This window comes from Thunnus albacares, chromosome 7 (genome assembly GCF_914725855.1).
Source record: "Thunnus albacares chromosome 7, fThuAlb1.1, whole genome shotgun sequence".
Classification (NCBI taxonomy): domain Eukaryota; kingdom Metazoa; phylum Chordata; class Actinopteri; order Scombriformes; family Scombridae; genus Thunnus; species Thunnus albacares.
The window spans coordinates 35,185,551-35,206,577 of record NC_058112.1 but is presented as its reverse complement, the minus strand read 5'-3'; the positions used below and the strand labels follow the sequence as shown (position 1 = coordinate 35,206,577).

Here is a 21,027-nt window from a genome sequence, read left to right as displayed (position 1 = left end):
CTTTTTAGTGCCAAAGTTCCTCTTTTTGTTACTATACTTCCACCTGCAGCTCAACAGGGAAACACTGTCCGAGGAAACACAAAGAGGGAATTTGATGCTAAAAAGACTGTAAATGTGTCAGATATCCACTTGATATGACTAACTCAGACTGCTGAAGCTGAATAGAAGCTTCACACAGACTTTTAAATGCAGTTTTGCTCACTTATGTCATGAAGAACAGTTTTAGCAGCAATGAGTTTACATAAGTCAACAGAAAGATATGATTATATTGTAATCCACAACTTTATGTATACGTTTCATAAACATACAGAGACAAGCAGGAGAAAAGAGAGACTGAACACAAGCTTACAGCTAACATCAGGGTAGTCGGTACGTTTGCTGAAGTCACTTCCTGTCTGAACTCACCTGTAGGAAGGAATCTCCTGACAGATACCTGTCAGAGAAGGACAGCAAGTACTGTACTGAAGGGTTCGTCTCCTTCTTTTAGTGATTTTCTGTTATATATATCCTGTTCTGATGAAGCTGAGAGACTTGAGGTGTGAACATATGTAGAAATATTGCCTGTAAGACAAAACCCAGGGTTTTGCTGCTCTGCACAGCTCGTCACGTCCATAAACATGAAGTTGACATTTGGAGTAAAGAAGGAGAAAGAGAAGTGAAATCCTGCTACTATAGTTTGTTGACGTAGCCTGCGGAGCCGGAGGAAGCTTCCTGAAGCCGACCAATCAGAACAGAGTGGGCCTTTACCCTGAGCTTTGCCTTACAGGCAGCATTTCTACATACGTTCACCTCTAGCCTCTCAACTTTGACCATGACATCAGAACAGGATATAAATAACAGAAAGTCACTAGAAGAAGAAGATGCAGCTTCATGTCGGTGTGGTGAGTGTACGTGTTGAAGCGTTGTTGTGCAGGATCATCGTGTATTATTTTGTCCTTCAGAAGAACAAAGAACAGACCAAACTTCACCAAAACAATGTACAGTATTTAATTTGTTCTTTTATACAAGTCTCATCTTGCAGCGTCAATAATCCATACTTCAAAAAATAGATTTTATAGAGGAACGTGCCATCACAGATCCATCCAAGCTTCCCAATTTTTACATATTTTAAATGTGTCTAAAAACAAACAGTCCAGAGAGCGACGTCTGGAGCCTGGAGGAGAGTTTTCAGACGGATCAGAACACTTCTTGGATGTTAATTTGAACTTGAGCTACTGTAAAAAGCTTTGAACTAACAGGATTTACTGTTAAACTATCAGCTATGAGGACAGTATTATTCATCTAGAGGGAGGACACCAGGAAAGCTTTCCACACTTAATCAACACAACAACATCAAACTGGAAATACAAGAATCAAAGTGAAAAGGTGGTCGGTGTGTTTTGGAGTCTCTCGGTTTGTTTGTGTTTGATAAAGGAGGAAGACGATTGTTCAGCTGGAGGAAGAGAAGAGAAACCTGCTGCGTCTTCTGCGTCTCGTCTCCGTCCTTCAGTTTGACTTCTTCTCTCCTGGAGGAGGAAGAGGAGCGTTAATTAACATGCTGACATCACTGATCGACAATCAATCAGGGAGATCAACTTTCATCAGAATGAAACTGTTTAAATACTTTTCTTTATCAGCCTCCTGGACACACGTAGTGATGTTCTGAAATAAACTGCTGTACAGTTAAAACGTGTCTCAGCCGTTAAAGATGAAGAGATGATGTAATGATACGTTTCAGTGAGTTAAACTAAAGATTGTCTGCAGTCGTTAACCTGAGCAGGTAAATAAAGAGGAAGTTCAACGTGGTTTTTCTCCTGATTTTTGTCTTTAAGGCGTCTGAGTGCTTCCTGCCAACACGCTCCGTTCACTACGGTGTTATATTAGATATGGTTGAGTCCCACTGGTGCAAAGTAACTAAGTACATTTACTCAAATACAGTTTAGAGGTACTTGTACTTTACTTGAGTATTTCCATGTGATGCTACTTTCTACATTTCAGAGGGAAATATTGTACTTTCTACTCCACTACATTTATTTGACAGCTTTAGTTACTTTTCAGATGAAGATTTGACACAATGGATAATATAACAAGCTTTTAAAATACAACACATTGTTAAAGATGAAACCAGTGGTTTCCAACCTTTTTGTCTTTTGACGTCTTACAAAAAGCAGTGTGTAGTCGGGGTCACATTTCACATGTCTATGAGTTGTTAACAGCTCCACCAAATAGTGATTTTTCCCTCTAAACTTCTCACATGCTTTCATTTCAATAAATGTTCAAATGATCCAATATTTCAGCAAAAATCAGATTAGAGAAAAAGTCCAAAAACTGAAAACAGATTTGTGTATCAGAACTTTGTTTTTTCTTCTTTCCTCTCCCATTAATCATCTCACCACCCCTCAGATTTATCTGCTGACCCTTTGGAGGGGCCCGACCCCTAGGTTGGGAACCACTGGACTAAACTAGCTAACTGTATATAAAGTAGTGTAAACTAGCTCCACCTCCAGCAGCTACAACAGTAACATGCTGCTCTAACACTGATGCTTCACTATTAATAATCTAATGATGTCATATATAATAATATATCAGTCAGAGGGACCAAACCACTACTTTTACTGCAATACTTTAACTACATCAAGCTCATAATACTTATGTACTTTTACTGCAATACTTTAACTACATCAAGCTCATAATACTTATGTACTTTTACTGCAATACTTTAACTACATCAAGCTCATAATACTTATGTACTTTTACTGCAATACTTTAACTACATCAAGCTCATAATACTTATGTACTTTTACTGCAATACTTTAACTACATCAAGCTCATAATACTGATGTACTTTTACTGTAGGAGGATTTTTCATGCAGGACTTGTAACGGAGTATTTTTCTGTTGCTGCTTTTACTGCAGTAAAGTATCCGAGTACTTCAGGACACAGCGGTACCTGAGAAGACAAGCTGTGGGAAATAAACTCCCTGCATCGTATTTGCAGAGAGTTCGGCCTTTTTGGAGGAAACGAGCTGAGAACCTCAGACAAACGGATCAGCAGAAACAGTTGACGGTCTTCCATTGGTTGATTTTGCTGCCAATCAAATGTGCCTGCGCTCCTATTGGCTAGTTTTACTCTGTTTTTCTGTCAGACATTAAAAGCTATTAGATATTTAAACTGCGTAAATCTGATTGAATCACGTTGTTTCTATCGACTTCATTTTAAAGCTGAAATCCTGATTGTGTAAAAGTCTCCAATCAGAACTCAACACATTCAGTCCTGAAGTCTCTTTACCTTTAAATGATTAATGTAGTCAAAACTTTAATTACACAATTAAAAATCACATGCAGCTGCTTGAAATTTAATGTGATTATTATATGAAAACATTGAAATGAAGATTCAGTTTTCAGTCAGAAAATCTAAATTCAGTGTTTTAATAAATGAGAATAACTCACCTCTGCTTTTCTTGACTTTGGGGGAGCAGGGTTTGGACACGCTGACGGTAGTTTGACAGTCGGCGTTGAACAGCGCTCGCTTCAGAGCTCCTGACCGGCTCTTGGTGTTGGTGACGCCGTCGCAGGCTCCCCACGGGCCGAACTTGTACTTGCAGTCACCTGAAGGGAACCACAACACCTGGATCTGTCAGCGGTGCGGATCAATTCATCATTTCATGTATCAAATGTTTGTCCATCAGGTTTCCATGGTGACAGACTTAAACAATTAATGGACTCTGTAACAAGCTCAGAGCAGAAACGTTAAAGGAGTTAAAGTAGTGTAATGTAATGAACCTCCATCTCAGTTTACGCTGGAGTCAAGTTGAGACTCCGGCTTTTCTTTTTAGATCAAACCTCCGACAGATCGTTCTGTAGTTTAAACTCTGCTCTTCTGGTTTTTTAATAACTTTTTAAAACTCTTTTATATTGTGTCTGAACATGTAGTTTGATCATAAACTTAATTTAATGTGGCTGCATGTCGGTTTATGTATAAACATAAAATATAAATGTTTTCCTTGTAAAGCATTTAGTAATCTGTGCTTTTGTTGTTTTTAAGTGTTCTATCCATACATTTTATTATTATTATTATTATTATTATTACAAGGTTGGGGTTAGTAACAACTAGTTCTTCTCTCACCTTATGTATCACCTACCTGATAGATAAAGACTGTTATACCTGGCATCAGTCAGGTGTGAGTGTGTGTGAGTGTGAGTGTGTGTGTGAGTGTGAGTGAGTGTGTGTGAATGTGAGTGTGAGTGTGTGAATGTGAGTGAGTGTGAGTGTGTGTGTGAGTGTGAGTGAGTGTGTGTGTGTGAGTGTGAGTGAGTGTGTGTGTGAGTGAGTGTGTGAGTGTGAGTGTGAGTGAGAGTGTGTGAATGTGAGTGAGTGTGAGTGTGAGTGAGTGTGAGTGTGTGAATGTGAGTGTGTGAGTGAGTGAGTGTGTGAGTGTGAGTGTGAGTGTGAGTGAGTGTGAGTGTGAGTGAGTGTGTGAGTGTGAGTGTGAGTGAGTGTGTGAGTGTGTGTGTGAGTGTGTGTGAGTGTGTGTGAGTGTGTGTGAGTGTGAATGTGAGTGTAAGTGTGAGTGTGTGAATGTGAGTGTGTGTGTGAGTGTGTGAATGTGAGTGAGTGAGTGAGTGTGTGTGTGTGTGTGTGTGTGTGTGTGTGTGTGTGTGTGTGAGTGTGAGTGTGTGTGAGTGTGTGTGTGTGAGTGTGTGTGTGTGTGTGTGAGTGTGAGTGTGTGTGAGTGTGTGAGTGTGTGTGAGTGTGTGTGTGAGTGTGTGTGAGTGTGTGTGAGTGTGAATGTGAGTGTAAGTGTGAGTGTGTGAATGTGAGTGTGTGTGTGAGTGTGTGAATGTGAGTGAGTGAGTGAGTGTGTGTGTGTGTGTGTGTGTGTGTGTGTGTGTGTGTGAGTGTGAGTGTGTGTGAGTGTGTGTGTGTGAGTGTGTGTGTGTGTGTGTGTGAGTGTGAGTGTGTGTGAGTGTGTGAGTGTGTGTGAGTGTGTGTGTGTGTGTGTGAGTGTGAGTGTGTGTGAGTGTGTGTGTGAGTGTGTGTGTGAGTGTGAGTGTGTGAATGTGAGTGTGTGAATGTGAGTGTGTGAGTGAGTGTGTGAGTGTGAGTGTGAGTGTGAGTGTGAGTGTGTGAATGTGAGTGTGTGAGTGAGTGTGTGTGTGAGTGTGTGTGTGAGTGTGTGAATGTGAGTGTGTGTGTGAGTGTGAGTGTGAGTGTGTGAATGTGAGTGTGAGTGTGTGTGTGAGTCTTACTGATGTTCTTCTTCCAGTTGCAGGGGATCTTGCAGTGGATCTTGTCGGTGCGATCTTTACAGGTGGCCTCTCTCAGACCGTCTCCGCAGTCTCCGTTTTCTGGGACGCATTTCCCGTACTGCGTCTCTGCAGAGGAGCAGTCGGACGCCGGCCGGGACTTCTCATGTTTCCCACCTGACGAAGCACAGAGTCACACACTGACGGGTTAAAGGAGATTTCACATGGTTCATTATACAGAGACGGTAATTTGGTACAAATTATAAGAAAAAGTGTTAAGTCGGTTCAGTCGGTAAGTGTCCACTCATTATATTTGGTTTCATACATAGTTATGAATTTGCAAAAATTATTTTCAGTGTGTAGTTTTGTGTATCAAATAATATGTTTCATATTAGTTTTTTCAGTAACAGTAGTTGCTGTTTAACTCTTCATTCTTCTGTAATTTCTTTGGAAGGGTTGTATCATCTGGTAGCATACAGGAAATATGCTCATTAATAAAAATAATAATAATTATTGTCATTATACACCTGCAATTAACACAATTTTTCCAGAAAATTAGTAAAACATGAACAGACGTGTAACCTGCAGTTTACATTCTTCACATCCTCTTTTATGGCACGTCATTGTCTTTTACAGCACATTACTGCCCCCTGCTGTTCACATCTTCAACATCAGCATTAGTTTTATTACCCGACACATCGGCAGCTTCTCCTGATCAACAGCAGGTGGCAGCAACGAGCCAGAAAATGTAGAAACAGGCCAACGAAGGCAGAGAATAAGAAGTCTACTGGTGCGCAAACACGGATGTTAACCAAAATACTCATAATATGTGTAAATGTTTTATGAGGAAGGAAACTCAAAGACACACAGTGAGTTCTGCTGAGAAACACTGAATTTACACTTGTTATAAGAACAAAACTATATGAAGCCTTTAATGAAATAACATTTATTCAAATTAGCAGCAAAACCTGTAAATATAATAAATCATGACACATAGAATCTTTTAGAACCAGGAGTCAGATCTAAATATAACCTGTAATATTAACGCTGTTAAAGTTGCGTTAATTGTTTTTTTGTCCACTTGGTGGCAGCTAACGTGCTAACACGAAACATGTGGTCGCATTGTTTGTGTTCTACCTGCAGTACTTCTATATGACGTATATGTCTTCCAGCGTCAGCTGTTGGTCATTTTGAAGGACTTTTATTCAGTCTTTGTGTTGTTATTTTGGTGCAACAGCGTCAGCAGGTGGCAACAACCTGATAAAATAAAATGAATTTATCAGGTTGTTGTCGTGTTTAAGCATGAAAAACACATGAGAAGTGTATGAAAGAATATTTGAATGGAGTTCAGGAGCCTGTAAGTCAGTTTTGAGGATTGTTTTGCTCGTTTTGTGCCTCTGAGCTGAAGTCCAGCGCCGTCTGTAGGTCCTACTATCATGGCGGTCCATCTGCTCCTCAAAGCTCCAGGTCTACTATAATTACATTGTACATTAAGTTGATGACTGATATAATCAATTTACTAAAATATATGTTTATTTTGCACATTTACACTTGTTAATATGTTTGAAATTGCATACAGTAATCTGAGGAATTTAATCTATTTTCACTGTGTATTTATTGTTGAAAAGTAAATACTGGGCTGCCTCAGGAGTCAGTGCAGCAACAGCCTGTCTGCTCATCAAACTAACTGTTTGCATGGTCGCATGCCTGTGACCTGCAACATTAGCAACCAGCTGCACATCCAGCAGACACTCAGTAACACGATCATCTCTTTAACTGTGTCAGTAACAACTTGTGGGGTTCCTCAGGGCTCCGTTCTTGGTCCTTTATGTTTTTGATTAAAGCTACGTGAATTATTGGTTTTATTTTTGTCCACTTGGTGGCAGCAGAACAAACTAAAAACACAACATCAGACACATTATTAACTTATAAATTGGCTGTGGCTAACATGTTAGCTGCACAGCAGGCACACAGCAACATGTGTTAACTGGTCGACCGGCTCGTCCGCTGGTTCCCTCCGGAGAGTTAGATGGATATTTATGTGGATAAATGAATATGTAAGTATATTTTATTTTTTGTTGAGGTTTCATTGTAAAGATAAGATTAGTGAGTGTTCAGTGTTTTAATATGTGTAACTTGACTTGATGGACCAGACAGTGATATATGACGTAGCAGTCGGTTGAACAGCTATTTCTCATATTTGGAACATATTAGTTTTCATTGTAACTGTGCATTAACATTTCTTACAGTCTTATTGTTTATTTCCTAGTGTGAAAAACTGATATAGTTAGTTAATACTTTCCCACAAGTTAGGAATCTCTCTATGTTATCAGTTGTCTGTCCACTTGACTCTCTGTAGGGATTAATCATATCAGCGTGTTGTAGACAGTTTTATAGGGTAACGGTTAAGGTTTTACAGGACTTTCAGTGTCACTAACTGGTGGTTGATTGTGTGTTTCTATAGTTCACTGCTGTGAGGTTTCTGTAATTCTCTGTTCTTCTAGAATCCACAAACATCTACCAAGTGTGAACCTGAACTGTTTTCATGTAAAGCAGAAGGAACCTTTAGAGGCGTCCGCCAGTGTTTTCTGACAGATGCACCACAGTGATATTTATTAAGAGACGCCATGAACGATGCTACTAGCTGTGTGAGCCGAGAGGACCTGCAGGGCAGCTGAAAACTCTCTGTGCTTCATTACAAGCCAAACCATCCACATTACATGTAGTCACTTTTATTGCAAAAATAAAAAAGTAGAGAAGCTTTAAAGTTACATTTCAGAAAAAATAAAAAGAGCTGTGAGCTCATTAGCATCACAGAAACAGAAGCAGAGTGAAACCTGAAGACAGAAGTGGACTCGAGTTCCTGTTTTCCACCTGCAGCTTGTTGACTTCAGTTGTCAGTAAAACGTCGCTCAGTTTACCACAACGGGAAAAACTGGCTCTGTGACTCTGAAACCTTTCTGTGCATTCCTGCTGTCATGAAAGGCATTCTGGGAAACATGACGGGTTCATAAAACAACAGATCACAGCTTCAACTCCAGACTCGTGTTTCCTTTGGTGGTTTTCAGCAAACTCAAACTTTAAAATCTTTCTTACACTTACAATATAACCATTAACCATTTAACTCTGACAGCCGTCACAATAAGTACTTTTCATACTTAAAGTACATTTCTGCTGATTATTCTTTTGTACTTTTACTGAAGTCAGACTTTATGTTCCAGACTGAAACATGTCAACAACTATCAGACGTTCATGTTCCCCTCAGGATGAAATGTAATAATATAGTTTATGATAATAAACTGTAATCATCTGGTTGGTTTAAATACCTGCAGAACTAATGACATCATCAGCTGCACTTTGTGTTTACTGATAATTATTATTATTAAACATGTCAGCATTCAAAGTTCTTCACTTTTAACCAATCAGATCTTAATATATTGAGCCTAAAAACTCTAATAAACCTATAAATTATCCACCAAAGTTGAGTTTTTAACTGGAGGATGTTAAACTTTCCAACATGTTAAACTCCCAAAGAAAACACAGAGGACATGAAATTATAAATCTCACCAGATATCTGAAAGGTGTTTTTAGGTGTTTTTGGGTGTTTTTAGGTGTTTTTAGGTGTTTTAGGTGTTTTAGGTGTTTTTAGGTGTTTTAGGTGTTTTAGGTGTTTTAGGTGTTTTAGGTGTTTTTAGGTGTTTTAGGTGTTTTAGGTGTTTTAGGTGTTTTTAGGTGTTTTTAAGTGTTTTAAGGTGTTTTAAGGTGTTTTTAGGTGTTTTAGGTGTTTTAGGTGTTTTAGGTGTTTTAGGTGTTTTTGGGTGTTTTTAGGTGTTTTTAGGTGTTTTTAAGTGTTTTAAGGTGTTTTAAGGTGTTTTAAGGTGTTTTAATGTGTTTTTAAGTGTTTTAAGGTGTTTTAAGGTGTTTTTAGGTGTTTTTGGTGTTTTAGGTGTTTACGTGTGTTTTCAGTGATCCTGGTTAGAACATGTGATGCCTTTAGGGACCACAGTCACATTCAGGAATTCAGAAAGAGGATTTGGGTCTTTAAGTGTCTCACCTTTGTGGTTTTTGGCTCTCTTGTTGGCCTCGGCGGTGAGCGTCAGAGCCAGCAGCAGCAGCAGCGTCACTGAGATCACACTTCGCATTCTGCACACACGAAAAACACAAAATCACACGTCTTCATGTAAACTTATATATCAGAGAGACAGAAAGCACAACTTTACATTTTAATCTGAGAGAAATAATGTAGAATTGTCTGAATTTACAAAGAAAGTTTGTTATTTTGGTGTTTTTTGTCCTAATCTGATGTTATTCTGCTGACATGATCCTGATGTGTGAAGCAGCTCGGCCTGTTCGGCCAGATGGTCCAAATTTAGTCCAAATCAAATCTGCCCCCTTTTCATCTCGGCCCCCCAAATCTCAGAACGTTAAGCCCAATAATCTGAGTATTGTGGCAGCAGCTTCAGGATTATAAATGTAGGCTAATGTATTCACAGACGGCTCCTCTCCTCCACACGTATGTTTGCTTCTTTGCATGTTTCTGATTTATTTCATGATTCCTTCAGCGTTTGATGCGTCACACAGCGACAGCACCATCAGCTCACAGCTCCGCTTTGTAAAAAAAAAAACAGAGTCAATTACCCATAAAGCCCCTCTCTGCTCTGTTGTTATTGTGCTGAGAAATGACAGACTCGTCTTTCAGCCTCCATTAAAGCGACGCTCCTCTTTCACATGTCAGCTGGCAGAGCAAATCCGGCTCTTCTCGCTCCTCCTGCGGCCTTTTATGAGGCAGAACCGGCTCTCAGCAGGCCTCCAGTCTGTCCTCCATCAATGAAGAGGAGGGGGGGGAGGAGGGGTGGAGGGGGGGGGGGGGGGGGGGGGGGGCGAGGAGGCCAAGCAGCGTCTGAAAGAGCCCCTTTAGATTTCCCCTCAAAAGAATACTGATTCATTGGGCCAAAACAAAGCCTCCTCTAGCCTGGTTTCATTTCTATAAAGCCCAACACAGATTCCATCCCACATCTTGGGAGCCGTGCCCGCCCCCCCCATCCGACCCCCCCCAGCCCCCCTCCTGCCCTGAATAGAAACCTATTTGCATAAGAAAACAAAGGAATCTTAGCATGAAGAAAAGGAATGGGATGCTCCCTTTGGTTCAACAACATTCAGAGGAACTTCCTCCTGAATCCGAGGGTTCACTCGCTCTTCCGGAGGCAAACATGAAACAAAGTTTAGATACGAGTCGTTTCGGCATGAATCTGCTCCGGTTTACTGCTGCAGGTTGTTTTCAGACTCTGACCTGCAGGGAGAGAAGCTGCCGTCGCTGCCGGGACGACGTTCAGTTTGTCTGTTTAACAGCACAAACAACTGAAAACTGCAGAAAACTTTAAAATGATGCAGAGATTCTTCTTTCTCCCAAACTTTCCTCCTCTTCTTCTTGGATTCATTCATTAAACTGAAATAAAACACATCTAAAAGCTTATTTCCTGCTGCTTGAGGCGACTCTAACTTGAGTTTCCAGCTAATTACAACAAACCACAGCAACGTTATGAAGGATATAAACTGAACCAGCAGCTGAAACATCTGCAGACCCAACGCTCACATGAAACCACAGATTTAACTCAAACACAGAAACGTACATAAATAAACTCTGATCAGACGCATCTTTACAACAAGATCAAAATCACTAAATGAGCCGAGAAATCTTTTCATCACTGATCAATCTGCTGAGTATTAATCCGTTATTTTGTCTATAAAATGCTGAGCCAGAGGTGAAATATTCAACTAGTTTTCAGTCCAAACATCAGAGATAATCTACAACCAGCTGAAACATCAAATGACACAAACAATTAAGCGATTATTTAAAAAGTTGTCAATATATTTCCTGTTGATGATCTAAACGATGAATCAGCTCTGATGGATCCTGTAAACCTTTAACAGCTCAGATATCTGAAGACTTCTCTGATAAAAACACAAACTTACTTGGTGGGTTCAGCAGAGCAGCCGGTCGAGCTGAGGAGTCGTCGCCTTCTGACGCTGCTGCATGATCACAGCTGCTGCCCCCCTCCCCCCCCCCCCCCCCCCCCCCCCCCCCCCCCAACACACACACACACACACACTCACACACACACACTCACATTCACACACACACACACACTCACACTCACACAGCCTCAGTGACATCACAAGCTTTAATCCTGAAGAACAAAAAAGCTCAACTCATTAACATAAAGTTTTTACATGTTTCTGTGTGTGTGTGTGAGTGTGTGTGTGTGTGTGTGTGTGTGTGTGTGTGAGTGTGAGTGTGTGTGTGTGAGTGTGTGAGTGTGTGTGTGTGAGTGTGTGTGTGTGTGTGTGTGTGAGTGTGTGTGTGAGTGTGTGTGTGTGAGTGTGTGAGTGTGTGTGTGTGTGTGTGTGTGAGTGTGTGTGTGTGTGTGTGTGTGTGTGTGTGTGTGAGTGTGTGTGTGTGAGTGTGTGTGTGTGAGTGTGTGAGTGTGTGTGTGTGTGTGTTACTGAAACAGTGACTGCAGCTGTAAGTGCTGCTTGTAGGTCAGAGGTCAGAGGTCAGGTGGACTCACAGGTGAATCAACATCCAACTACAGAAAGTTCACTGATGAACTTTAAAGGCCAAATATGTAACTTTTCCACATTAAGTGTCTTAAAACATCTGTTACATGTGTTGTATATGTGCAGCTGTTTGTGTTCTTACATTAAACCAAATGTTTCCAACAATGTTCAAACTCAGAAATCATTTTAATCGAGCTAACGGTCATCCAACCTCTACCAAAGATAATACGTCGGCGTTGTGGTTGTTCAACAGAAACTGTTATAAATGGACTTTTATTCAGTTTTAAGTCACATTTAATGATAAACCTTTTAGATCTTGGTCGTTTTTAACTGTATCTTTGTATCTTTTAACCGGATGAAGGATCTCAGTCATCAGACGTTAACAGCAGCTTAGCTAACAGCTTTTAATGTGACACTGGTTTAAGTGTTTTTACTGGTTACTGGACGCTTTTATCCGAAGCGACGTACATCTGAGAGCCGATACAAACAAACAAGGATCTAGTCAGAAGACAACAAGGTGAGTAAGAGCCGTGAAGCTGAGTTTGAGTCCAGCAGGACGTAGATGCCAAAAGGCTCAGAGGAGATGCATAGAAGCAGATTCTTGTTTTCTTTTGTTCATGAAGAGCTGGTATTTAGTCTTAGGTCAAACAGAGTTTGGTAACTCGTTCCACCACCGGGGAACTACAGAGCTAGAGAGTCTAGCTGGTGACTGAGGGTCCTGTTGTGGTACCAGGCGCCTTTCATTGGCAGAGCGTAGTGGGCGGGAGGGAGTGTAGACCTGAATGAGGGAGTTCAGGTAGGCGGGAGCTGGTTTAGTGGCTGTTCTGTGATACGGGCAGCAACTGGGAGCCAGTGGAGGGATATGAACAGCAGGGTGATGTGCTGTTTTGGGCTGGTTGAAGACCAGAAGCGCCACCGCGTTCTGGATCATCTGCAGAGGTTTGAACGTACATGTGGAGAGGCCTGCCGGTAAGGAGCTGCAGTAGTCGATGTGTGATATTACCAGAGCCTGAACCAGGAGTTGTGCTGCAAGCTCAGACAGGTAGAGTCTGATCTTCCTGATGTTGTACAGGACAAACCAACACGACTGAGCAACTGAGGCCACGTGAACCTTAAAGGTTAGTTGGTCATCGATCATGACACCCAAGCGTCAGGCAGACTTTGTGGGCATGAGTTGGGTTGGTCAGATTTTTTTGAATAGAGGGACTGGCTGGGATGGTTAAGGAGCTCGATCTTAGAGAGGTTGAAGCTGATCCATGCTGATGTATCGGCAAGGCATGATGAGATCCAAGTGTGGTCTTCCGGTGGGAACGACAGGAAGAGCTGAGTGTCGTCAGCATAGCAATGGAGTGAGAAACCATGGGAGCGGATGATTGCGCCAAGTGAGGTGGTGTATACTGAAAAGAGAAGGGGACTAAGCACTGACCCTTGAGGAACCTCTATAGATAAGCTGTGCGGTTTGGACGCTTCTCCCCTCCAAGATGCTCTAAAATATCTCCAACAGGTAGGACATGAACCAGCGGAGGGCAGATCCTGAGACACCAAGCTCAGTGAGTGTGGAGAGGAGGATTTGGTGGTTGACTGTATCAAAGGCAGCTGACAGATCCAGCAGCAATAGAGCTGAGGACTGACCAGCAGCTCTAGCTGAGCGCAGTGAGTCCATAACCGACAGGAGTGCAGTCTCAGTAGAGTGACAGCGCTTAAAACCGGACTGATTCAGGTTGTACAGGTTGTTCTCAGAAAGGAATTCAGAGACTTGGTTAAAGACCGTGCGCTGAAGTATTTTGACAGGAAGGGCAGGAGTGAAACCAGTCTGTAGATGTGGTGGGTAAACACCTGTTGTAAGTGAGGAGTTGATGATGTGTGTGACTGCGGGGTTAATTGTTGGGGAACTGGTCTGTAGAAGGTTGGATGGTTTTGGGTCCAGTGGACAGGTAGTGGGACGAGGGTCCAGCAGAAGTTTGGAAACGTCCTCCTTGGTCAGAGGGGAGAATTAGGAGAGTTTGGCCCTGTTAGCTGGCAGCTGCAGACTGGGTTGGTCAGGCTCAGAGAACTGGTTGCTGATGGCAGAGACCTTACCAGTAAAGAACGAGGTGAACATGTCAGCAGTGAGCAGAGTGGAGGGCGGAGGAGGAGGCGGCTTGAGGAGTGAGTTAAAAGCAAAAAAAACATTTTCCGAGCGTCTGTGGCGCCACAGATCTGGTTCTGATAGAAAGTGGTCTTAGCAGTTTTTAGACTGGAGGAGAATGATGCTGGGAGACCCTGATAGTCACTGAGGTCAGTGGACTCTCTGGATTTACGCTATTTTCTCTCTGCTGCTCTGAGCTCCATCCTTTGTTCTCTGATGACTTCAGTGAGCCGTGGACTGGGGGGTTTATGGGAGCAGGTTTGGTGGTTAGAGGGCAGAGATGGTTGAGAGAGGAAGCTAGCGAGGAGCACAGTGAGTCTGCAGCCTGATTGACCAGGAGTGAGGAACATTCAGTATGAGGGGGCAGAGTAGCCAAGACCTCATTGGAAAGTTGAGTCGGTTTGAGGGACCGGATGTTGCAGCTGAAGGAGCCCATTTATGGAGGAACATGAGGTTGTTCTGGTGAGGTGATCGTGAACTGAATAAAGCAGGTGTCAGACAGATGTAGGGGGGACAGTTGGATTAGCTGTGGAGCAGCTCTGAGTCACAATCAGATGCAGAGTATTTCCTGCTTTGTGTGTGGAGGGCTGGAGACCGGTCTGAGGTCAAACCAGGACAGAAGTGACGGGAAGTCAGCTGCTTGGGTTTTGTCAGTTTTGGAGAGGAGGGCACAATCACACCATCCCCCCTAAACCCTGAACCCTAAACCCTGAACCCTGACCCCTAAACCCTGACCCCTAAACCCTGAACCCTGAATCCTGAACCCTAAACCCTGAACCCTTAACCCTGAATCCTAAACCCTGACCCCTAAACCCTAATCCCTAAACCCTGAACCCTAAACCCTGACCCCTAAACCCTGAACCCTGACCCCTAAACCCTGACCCCTAAACCCTGAACCCTGAACCCTAAACCCTGAACCCTGACCCCTAAACCGTGACCCCTAAACCCTGACTCCTAAACCCTGAACCCTTAACCCTGAACCCTAAACCCTGACCCCTAAACCCTTAACCCTGAATTCTAAACCCTGAACCCTTAACCCTGAATCCTAAACCCTGAACCCTAAACCCTGACCCCTGAACCCTAAACCCTGACCCCTAAACCCTGAGCCCTGACCCCTAAACCCTGAACCCTAAACTCTGAACCCTAAACTCTGAACCCTAAACTCTGACCCCTAAACCCGGACCCCTAAACACTGAACCTTAAACCCTGAACCCTAAACCCTGAACCTTAAACCCTCAACCCTGAACCCTAAACCCTGAACCTTAAACCCTCAACCCTGAACCCTAAACCCTGACCCCTTAACCCTGAACCCTGACCCCTGAACCCTAAACCCTGAACCTTAAACCCTGAACCCTAAACCCTGAACCTTAAACCCTGAACCCTGAACCCTGACCCCTGAACCCTTAACCCTGAACCCTAAATCCTCAACCTTAAACCCTTAACCCTGAACCCTGAACCCTAAACCCTGACTCCTTAACCCTGAACCTTAAACCCTGAACCCTGAACCTTAAACCCTGAACCCCGAACCTTAAACCCTTAACCCTGAACCCTTAACCCTGAACCTTAAACCCTACATAAACATTTCTGCAGGATCTTTAAACAGACGTGCAGCAGATTAAAGGAAATATTTTATCTTTAGACTGAATTTACTGATCAAAACATTTGTTTTTTTATAAATTGTCTCCAAGTTATTGGAGAAACCAAAAGTCAGTGTTTATATTATCCCATAATGTCTCATGTTTTAGTTAATGTCCAGTACGATATTTAATACCATTGATATTCTCTTTTTATTGTTGCGCTACATGTTTATTTTTAGGGCGTAACATCTGTCCCCAGAATACAGTTTATTAGTGTCCCTGATCAATAAACCAATAATACATCAAAATCAATCAATCTGAGTGATCAATAATTATCACATGACTTCCTGCCACCGACAGACTGTTAGTCAGCATGAACATACAGCATGTGATTCATTTATTAATTCATTTATTATTTCATTTATTAATTCGTGTTTTTGTGTGAAACCTTTCAATTTTTGTGAATATATATATGATATATTGATCATGTATAAATATATATGTGCTGTGAGACGTTCTGTAAGAATCAAACTGATGTTCAAACACTAATAAGAGTAAAAGGACTCTGATGTTCCTGCTGCTGCTTCAGTTATTGATCCTGATCAATAGTCCGATCACAGTATATTTTGCTTCTTTGATGTTTCCTAGAAAGCAGCTGACTGTGATTTCCTGGAGAGAACGATGTAATCTGGTGCTAATTACGGAGAAAATGGAGACAGTTTGTACGTGCACAGTACGTGCACAGTTAATCAGCTGAGAGCTGCAGGTCAGCTGATCATACATGAAGAGTTCTGCACTTGTTATTGGAGAATAAATTCTTCTTTTAACTTTCAGTACATCCTTTTTAAACCAGTTTAAATGAATCTGGTGTCAGTTTGAAGTCAACAAGTGACTTCAAGACATTTGATGAGTCCGGACGCCCTGCAGCACCTGAATCATGTGACGACACCAGGAAGCACCTGTTCATGTCATGACCTTTGTTCTCTGCAGCATCAGACGTCAGATATTCACTTACAGTTTATTTACATGAAGTGCTGCTGAATGATTTCATGACATTTCTGTCCGGAGCCGACAGGAAGTCTGAAAACTTCTAGTTTATAGATGCAGAACGTCTCCTGACAGCCAAACACGTGCAAAATATTATATATTATATTATATATTATACATATTATATTTTATATCTAATGTTCCAGCAGGAAAGAGGAAATATTTCAGACTTTTGAACCCTAAACCCTGAACCTTAAACCCTGAACCCTGACCCCTAAACCCTGAACCTTAAACCCTGAACCCTAAACCCTTAACCCTAAACCCTGACCCCTTAAACCTGAACCCTAAACCCTCAACCCTGAACCCTGAAAATGAAATTTAAGATGTTTTAAAAACCTTCTGAAGCCATTTCAATGTTTGTTGAGAGTTTTGAAGATACTCTGACATAAGCTCATCATTTCAAATCTAATTACAGAAACTCTTCATGAAGCATAAAATAAACAGAACATGATATAAACTGAATTATATTCTGTCACCTGTTTGAAGCTAAAAATGTGACTTTTGTCATTAAAAAAAGGATCCAACAGGACAAATTCTGTCCACATTCTCGGCTGTTTTGTCTTGTTGCAGTGTGGATATAGAGTCCAGCTTCCATTGTTTGTCAATCAGTCATTTAAAGGCTTCATAATAAATAAATAAATATTAATAAAGCAGCTTGTTGAACCAGAAAAGGACTCACAGGAAACTGTTACTGACATGCTTTATTGCAGGTCACTGAGAAATGATAAAACCAAAGTTAACATGTTATTACTCCAGTATCATACAGCATAACATCTTTATTATCAATATTAATATTAATACAGACTCGACTGCTTTGGCAGAATCTGGCTCCAGCTTCTGTTGCTGTTTAATATTCCAACACTGACGAGTCTACCGGCGTCTCAGCTACGTGCAGCAGATTCACATCACACCAAAGCGTTCTGCTGGCGGCCATGTTGCTTTACATGTAACAGACAAAACATTACAAAACAAACCTCATATGTTGAGTGAAATATCTAAAAGTCTGACTGAAATCCACAAAACAAGAAAGTGAGAGTGTTTTATCTCTACAGATAAATCATAAATAGCTCATTTCATCGCTGACTAAAGTTAAATACTTAACAAATACATCCAAAAGGTCACTAGAAGCCGGAGAGAAGCTGCTCTGATATGGCGAAGCGTTCGGCTGCAGACTCGTGAACGTGCTCGCTGTTTGCTCAAAGCCGCCGCTGTTTTCAGCACATTCTGCAACACATTTCTGTCATTTTACAGCGAGGTCAGAGCGCTAATGTTCACAAGACACACAGAACACAGTTTGTAGGAGATCTGAAAGTCTTTTGCGGTCTGAAGTTTGAATCCACTTTAGTGTCCAGTTTCCTTCCTGTTCTACAGTTTGGACTCACAGAGACAACAAACTCGTCTCCGCTTCATTAAAGCAGTTTGATCCGTCTACAGCAGAGAAGAAGCTCTAACTGATCTGCTGCTGCTGCTTCTCTCCCACAACACAGATACATGTGTGTAATAAACAGAACTGTGCAAGAGTTTTAGTCACTTTAGATGTTTAGATTCTTCTCCGTGACGCAGCAGCATCAGGAGGCGTCTGATCATCTGCAGCCAGAGTCATAAAGAACCTCGACATCATGGAGTCAGTCTGGGATCAACATGAAGAGACAGAAGCAGCTGAGACGCCGAAATCCACAGAAGAAGAACTGCGGAAACTTCTCCGAGATGCAGGAACAACCGACCTGCCGAGAACCTGAAACACTGAGAACTGCTGCTGTTTCTCACAGCAGATACTGATTTACTTCCTGCTGTTGAATCAACTCTGGATCACTGATCAATAACAACTATTCATGGCATTATTGGTAACGCTTTACTTTACAGGTCTGTTCATTTTACACTCATTTCCTGGAAATATTCGGAGTAATTTGCAGGTATTTAACGGTTAATTTTACAGACATTTGGTGCAATTTGGTACAAATTATAAGAAAAAATGGAAAAGTTGTTGAGTTAGTTTGGTTGGTTAGCGCTGAGTCATTATCTGGGTTCAGACGTAGTTCTTCATTTGCAAAAACTGACAGAAAATACTTTAAGTTTGTAAAACACATTTTACATGTCAGCATATTATTAAAACTCCAAATGACCAAACGACATCATCCTGTCAAAGAGTTAATGAATGAATGAAGAGTTAATGAATGAATGAAGAGTTAATGAATGAATGAAGAGTTAATGAATGAATGAATGAAGAGTTAACGCAGCAGATACTTTTAGCAAAGTACTGAAATAACTAACATGCTGATATATCGTCTGATACACAAATTAACAACAATGTATGAAGCCAAATGTAACGAGCGGGAACTTATTATATTATATCTGTTTCTTCTTATAATTTGTAAAATGTCCCAAAAATCTACTGTTAAATACCTGCAAATTACTCAGGAAATCAGAATAAAACGAATAAAGAGTTACTGCATTATTTCTGAAAGCTCACTTTACTTTAATGCCTAAAACTTTTGCACAGTACTGTATATATATGTGTGTGTGTGTGTGTGTGTGTGAGTGTGTGTGTGTGTGTGTGTGTGTGTGTGTGTGTGTGTGAGTGTGTGTGTGTGTGTGTGTGTGTGTGTGTGTGTGTGTGTGAGTGTGTGTGTGTGTGTGTGTGTGTGTGTGTGTGTGTGTGTGTGTGTGTGTGAGTGTGTGTGTGTGTGTGTGTGTGTGTGTGTGTGTGTGTGTGTGTGTGTGAGTGTGTGTGTGTGTGTGTGTGTGTGTGTGTGTGTGTGTGAGTGTGTGTGTGAGTGTGTGTGTGTGTGTGTGTGTGTGTGTGTGAGTGTGTGTGTGAGTGTGTGTGTGTGTGTGTGTGTGTGTGTGTGTGTGTGTGTGAGTGTGTGTGTGTGTGTGTGTGTGTGTGTGAGGGAGAGGAGTAAATCCATCACAGACATGAACAGACAGGTGCAGGTCAGACCGCCGTCTCCTGGTCTTCTCTCTGGATCATCTGGTAATGTTGGCGGTTCTCCAGGTAGTCGGCCAGCTCCTGGTCGTCGGCCTTCTCGGCGCGTTGTTTGGGAGTCTCGCCCTGAAGATAAACACGGTTTAACATGAGAGCAGCGAGTAATGATACATCGTGCTTTATTCACCAAACAGCCTCAATCTGAGTCGAGCTGCTCTGCAGCTTTCAGGAGTCCAAATGAACATTAAAGCTGTGTTTCTTGCTGTAATCATTCCTCCTGTTCATACTGACCATTAGAAGATCCCTTCATAATGACCTTACAATGGAAGTGATGGAGGACAAAATCCACAGTCTGAAGCTAATATGAAGCTTCAGCGTCCAAATGAGTCAAATCAAGTAGATATCTTTCAACGTTACAGTCTTTTTAGTGCCAAAGTTCCTCTTTTTGTTACTATACTTCCACCTGCAGCTCAACAGGGAAACACTGTCCGAGGAAACACAAAGAGGGAATTTGATGCTAAAAAGACTGTAAATGTGTCAGATATCCACTTGATATGACTAACTCAGACTGCTGAAGCTGAATAGAAGCTTCACACAGACTTTAAATGACTGTGTGGACACACTGTGGATTTTGGCCTCCATCACTTCCATTGAAAGCACATTTGAAGGATCTTTTAATATCCAGTATGAACAGGAGGAATGATTACAGACACCTGACTGCTGCTTTAACACACTGGGAACACTGGGAACACTGGGAACTGTCCTTTAACATATACAGTTGTGTTCACAATAATAGCAGTCCCACATCACTTGCAAGATAAATCACTGTTTTTGTTAGAATTTCAACTTCTACACTGCAAGTAAGTTTCTAGAAGGTTTAGTAAAGGTGTAGAAAACCAACAGACCCAACAGGCTGCTGATTCTGTGAAACTGAATCATTTACTGAAAGGGGCGTGTTAAAAAAAATAGCATTGCCGAGTTCAATTAGTGAGGTCATTGATTATGTGAAAAACATAGGTGTTAAACAGGTGGCCCTTATTAAAGGATCAAGGCAACTGATGCTGGCTGCACATTTGTCCTTGAAAAACAGAGTAAAACGGGTCGTTCAAGACACTGTTCAGAAGAAGAACGTTCTTTGATTAAGAAATTAATAAAAGAGGGGAAAACCTATAAAGAAGTGCAGAAAATGATGGGCTGTTCAGCTAAAATGATATCAAACACTTTAAAACGGCAAGCAAAACCAGAAAGGCGAGGAAGAAGAACGACTATTCGAATGGATCGGAGAATAACCAAAGGCTCAGCCAATGATCAGCTCCAGACGGATCAAAGAAGATCTAAGATTGCCTGTGAGTACTGTAACAATCAGACGACGTCTATGTGAAGCCAAGCTACCAGCAAGAAGCCCCCTCAAAGTCCCATTGTTAAAAAAAATACATGTGCTGAAGCGGTTACAATTTGCCAAAGAACACATTGACTGGCCTAAAAAGAAACTGATGTGGACTGATGAGAGTCAGATTATTCTTTTTGGGTGAAAGACAGTTTGTCAGACGTCCTGCAAACACTGAA

General features: G+C 41.7%; 2 protein-coding genes across 5 annotated transcripts in view; both read right to left on the bottom strand.

The window, feature by feature from the left end:
• Window positions 1–963: 963 nt before the first annotated feature.
• mdkb (midkine b) lies at window positions 964–11,238 on the bottom strand. 2 transcript variants are annotated; one of them, XM_044356968.1, is made up of 5 exons: window positions 11,199–11,238; window positions 9,280–9,368; window positions 5,229–5,402; window positions 3,429–3,587; window positions 964–1,505 (listed from the first exon to the last, which is right to left on the bottom strand). In XM_044356968.1, exons 2-5 carry the CDS (start codon window positions 9,365–9,367, stop codon window positions 1,486–1,488), a joined length of 441 nt encoding a protein of 146 aa, XP_044212903.1. In that variant the 5' UTR covers window position 9,368; window positions 11,199–11,238; the 3' UTR covers window positions 964–1,485. The 2 variants fall into 2 exon arrangements, with proteins under 2 accessions (XP_044212903.1, XP_044212902.1); XM_044356967.1 differs by lacking the exon at window positions 11,199–11,238 and adding an exon at window positions 9,864–9,973.
• An 8,124-nt stretch (window positions 11,239–19,362) lies between these two features.
• dgkzb (diacylglycerol kinase, zeta b) overlaps window positions 19,363–21,027 on the bottom strand; it is a 78,523-nt gene continuing 76,858 nt past the window's right edge. For all 3 annotated transcript variants that reach the window (XM_044357267.1, XM_044357264.1, XM_044357266.1), the window contains one exon: window positions 19,363–19,587. In XM_044357267.1, coding sequence (XP_044213202.1) covers window positions 19,471–19,587 — 117 coding nt within the window. In that variant the 3' untranslated portion in view covers window positions 19,363–19,470. The remainder of the gene's footprint in view (window positions 19,588–21,027) is intronic.